This window comes from Barbatula barbatula, assembly GCF_947034865.1.
Source record: "Barbatula barbatula genome assembly, chromosome: 12".
Classification (NCBI taxonomy): domain Eukaryota; kingdom Metazoa; phylum Chordata; class Actinopteri; order Cypriniformes; family Nemacheilidae; genus Barbatula; species Barbatula barbatula.
Window position 1 is genome coordinate 8,820,641 of NC_136775.1, and position 4,259 is coordinate 8,824,899.

At 42.5% G+C, this 4,259-nt stretch overlaps 1 protein-coding gene across 1 annotated transcript; it reads left to right on the plus strand.

Moving 5' to 3' along the window:
• Positions 1 to 465: 465 nt before the first annotated feature.
• Positions 466 to 3,981, plus strand: scrt1b (scratch family zinc finger 1b). Its single transcript, XM_079469049.1, has 2 exons — positions 466 to 989; positions 1,752 to 3,981. Exons 1-2 carry the CDS (start codon positions 875 to 877, stop codon positions 2,474 to 2,476), a joined length of 840 nt encoding a protein of 279 aa, XP_079325175.1. The 5' UTR covers positions 466 to 874; the 3' UTR covers positions 2,477 to 3,981.
• The last annotated feature ends 278 nt before the right edge of the window (positions 3,982 to 4,259 follow it).

The window sequence follows — 4,259 nt, forward strand, 5'->3', positions numbered from 1 at the left end:
TTGCAACTTGTATTTTGTAAATAGGGAAGAACGTATGCATTTTGTAAATAGGGTCATATTTATGCATTTTGTAAATGGGAAAAACAGGAAAGGAGGACTAGACTAAGTGTAAGGTGTGACGTTTATTTTTAAATAAATAATCCAAAATGTTAACATGTTTATATTTTCAAAAGCATAGACCTTTACAAATCTATTTGATCAAATTTGCTTCACCCCTTTTTAAACAAATCTATAAGAGTGGATGAAACTTATATTTCCGTAAGACGTCTTCTTATATGGGAGAACATGGCGGACCGCCCTCAACGAGAAAAAAATTAGACGGAGAGAGGAATAACAGCATCGATAAATCATTCTCGTCCAACGTCGTTCCCCGGAGATTTCTGATGGATTAAATTAAGCACTTCCATCTCCATCTCCCACCTGATCGCCGGGCGTATAAATCCCACCAGCTGATCAACAGAGCTCAGATATACAACCCGCGCGAGAAGAGAAGGGAGTGGATACCTCTCTCTGAAGCCGCACTTTGACAGGTTCACCGGAAACGTGCTCACATTTAAAGGTGTTCATTTTTGGAGTGCTTCCATAGGCGAGACGGCATCGGGTCGAATCACACTCTTTTGACACAGGGACTCAGGGAGGAAGGATCTGTCGCTGTCGGGAGCTATCCAGTGCTGAAGTTGCATTTCGTCTGTGCGGAAGGGCTCGCGCATAGCAGAAAGAGCGCATCGCTATACGGAGGTTCCGCGTCTTTTTCCTCGCTCAGGTGTTTGAGTTTCAGCCCAGCTGGACCACAGGGCTGTCAAAATCTTGTTTTCTGCGGTGGATGAAGAGAGGATAACGTGCCGGACGAGGGTTTGTGCGCTGCGCTCTAAACATGCCAAGGTCTTTTTTGGTGAAAAAGGTGAAGCTTGATGATTTCTCATCCTCTGAACTTGAGAGCGCGTACGGCAGGTCCAGGACCGATCTCAGCTTTCGGATACACGACAAAGGTAAATGCAAAAGTGTAAAAATTAATTTAAAGATGTGCATTGTGTATTCATAGCGCTGTTTATATGTGCATTTGGTCGTGTTTATATCATGGAAACGCAAGCATAACTAGTTGCATTCCCGCACTAAAATCCCCATGCATGATATGATATGAATGGTTCTGTAACATTGACATGCTTGCTTTATGAAACTGATAACAATGTTTAACTTCCCATCAACTTGGTCACACGCGTTGACCTGCTGCGTGCGTTGTGCTTGCCTTCGAGATGCGCTTAGGTGTTTGTTTATTCTGCAAATCAAAGAAACGCTTAGGGCAGCTTGACTGCATACTGTGCTTATGGTAGTGCCTTTAGAGAAGGGCAATTAATCTCCCACTGTAAAAAGTGCTATCTGTGCTCATACTGTAAGTCCAGAGTAAGTATGGTATCCTTTACTGGTCCAAAGCTTTACCCTGAAATAACTCACGAATAATGCGAATAGCCCAAACTCTCTTTCGCAAGTAGTGAAGTCCACTCGTTAGATATTTTACTTGAGATTTCCTTCCGTGGATGTCTAATTATAATCAAGGAGAAGTGCTGATACTGTAATGAATATTGTAATGAAGCTCTAATAAAATTGGCACAGTCTATCAGAGAGGCCAGTTGCCAAGGTGGAGATAAATTGAGCGGAAAAGTGCCCGTTGCATCTATGAACCGCACTGTCCTCACTCGATTCCCCTGCGAATATGAATAATTGAATAAAAGCTCTTGTTCTCTCCACGCTAGGGTACATCAGCGACTACATCACCCCGGTCGTTTACGATGGAGAAAGTGACGTTGGCATTAAAGTACCTTCCCCAGGACCAATATATGACAGCAATCACAGTGACTACGGGGCACCCGACTCGGACCAGCCTGACAGCCCGCAGTCAGAGATCACGTCGGGGTACATTAACGGTGACAACGCGGTGAGCGAAGGTTACACTGTTGATGCGTTCTTTATCACGGACGGCAGGTCACGTAGGAAAGTGATCAGTGGCTCGCGGACCCTCCAGCGGCACACGTGCAACGAATGTGGAAAGACCTACGCAACGTCTTCCAATCTGAGCAGGCACAAACAGACGCACCGGAGCCTGGACAGCAAGATGGCCAAAAAGTGCCCGACGTGCGGGAAAGTGTACGTGTCCATGCCAGCCATGGCCATGCACCTGCTTACCCATGACCTCAAGCACAAGTGCGACATATGTGGCAAAGCGTTCAGCAGACCTTGGCTACTGCAGGGTCACATGCGCTCTCACACGGGTGAGAAGCCCTTTGGATGTGCACACTGTGGAAAAGCGTTTGCCGACCGCTCCAACCTGCGGGCGCACATGCAGACGCATTCGGCGTTTAAGCATTTCAAATGCAAGCGATGCAACAAAACTTTCGCGCTCAAGTCCTACCTGAACAAGCACTACGAGTCCGCGTGCTTCAAAGGCGGGTTCTCGCCACTCGGGTCTGTTGAAGCATGACTTCCGGTCTCCGAATGCTTATAGACACTTTCACCCCATCACATTTTAGGATGATTACGCTATCTTACCCAGTATTGTCTCCAGATCTAAATGAAATCCAGTAATAGCACAATTTTATCTATTTTTCTCAAGTTGACCTTAAAGGAATATGGAAGCGTTCGCATGCACTTCATGTCCTGAAATGACGTTCAGACAGTTCAGCTCGGCGCTGCGTTGCGTGGCGTTGCGCAGCACTTGGCTATTGCCAGCGGCGTCCAGTGAAGGTTTGGGTGACACCATGTTCCTCATTAAAAAAGAACTCTTTTGTATTGTCAGTGGATATTATCATACTGCTGCAAGTGGCCCAAACGTATTCGCAATCGAGGTAAACATTCTGATTTATTTATTTATTGTCTTATTTATTTTGGTTTATTTACGTCACCAAGGATGTAGGACTCTATATGATGCACTGAAAGTGTTATTTTACGATTCGTTTACATTTCTTTCTCTTCCTTTACCTAAAGCTTTATCTTTTATGTTGTTGTTAACATGCCAAAGCATTTATATACATGCTGAACAAAAATGTTTTTGTTTGTTGTGTTACGTTGAATTGGTATAATTTATTTATGTTTATTTATTTTTGTAAACCTACTTAATGCATGCAAAAAGAAAAAAGAAATCTATGCCAATACCACAAAGCTTATTATTTTGCCAAAATGTAGAGATAGTATCAGGGGGCAATATTTCTAGGGGTTCTCATAAGATTATAAAAAGCAATAATCATAATGCATGGTATTTTTGAAAGTAATAAAGTATTACCTATAGCAGTTTTTTTCTAAATCAGGTACATTTTGATCCAGTACTCTTAATAATCACTTAAAATACCACATCAGGGAAAATGCCAATGTAGTGTTTAGTAAATCAAAAGACGAAAATCCATAAATCTCAGCCATCTTCCTTTGCTCTCTGCTTATGCACTGCCTGCCTCAAATTTAACGTAGATTTAGGACGTAGGCCCAAAAGTGCTGTTACTCCACTCTAAGCAATTCAGAACCATTCTGAAGTGTGGAACACCCTGTCTAGAAATGTAATGGCTTTTCTGAGGTTAACTCAAAGGGACAGGCAAGGACAAGAAGGTGTACCATCTGCATAGCCTGTGTGTAATGCTCTCGCACATTGCATTTCCGACTTTGATTTTCTCACGTTTGGGTGTTCCCACAATTTGTACTGAAAGCACTTCATCGTAGAAATTCTTAAAGTAGCACAAAAACCTAGATTCAGGTAGATGTTACCTAGCTCAATCTTCCTTTTTTATATCTTGAAAGAGGGATGTCTAAACAGCTCAGTTTGTGAGATGATCTTCATGTAGATACTCATTTGAAGAGGATACGCCTTTTTACTGTAGATGAATTCACTGAATCTCTGTTAAAGAAGAAAACAATGTCCTGCGACTTTTTGAGCCAATGTTTAACTGATGTAAGCACAAGACACAAGGCATTTTAAGCACTTCATAATAAAGGCAAAGTAAACAAACTCAGTCTGTTGCTCATTTGTCCCCGATTATTGCCGTTCCTCTGTGAAATTAGTCTATTAAAGAGGCCAATTAATCTTGGTGAATGAAAATCAATGCACACGCACTGACAAAGCAACCCAGCCAAGAGATGGGACGGGGGTGAAACCTGTTAAGATTGTGTGCTTTGTTGGTTTAAGAATTGCACTGCTGTTAACTTAAATCAACAGGTTTCGTGCTGAAAACCTGCATTTACGTCTTTTTTTGCTCTGATTAGTGAATGTAAACGGTCCA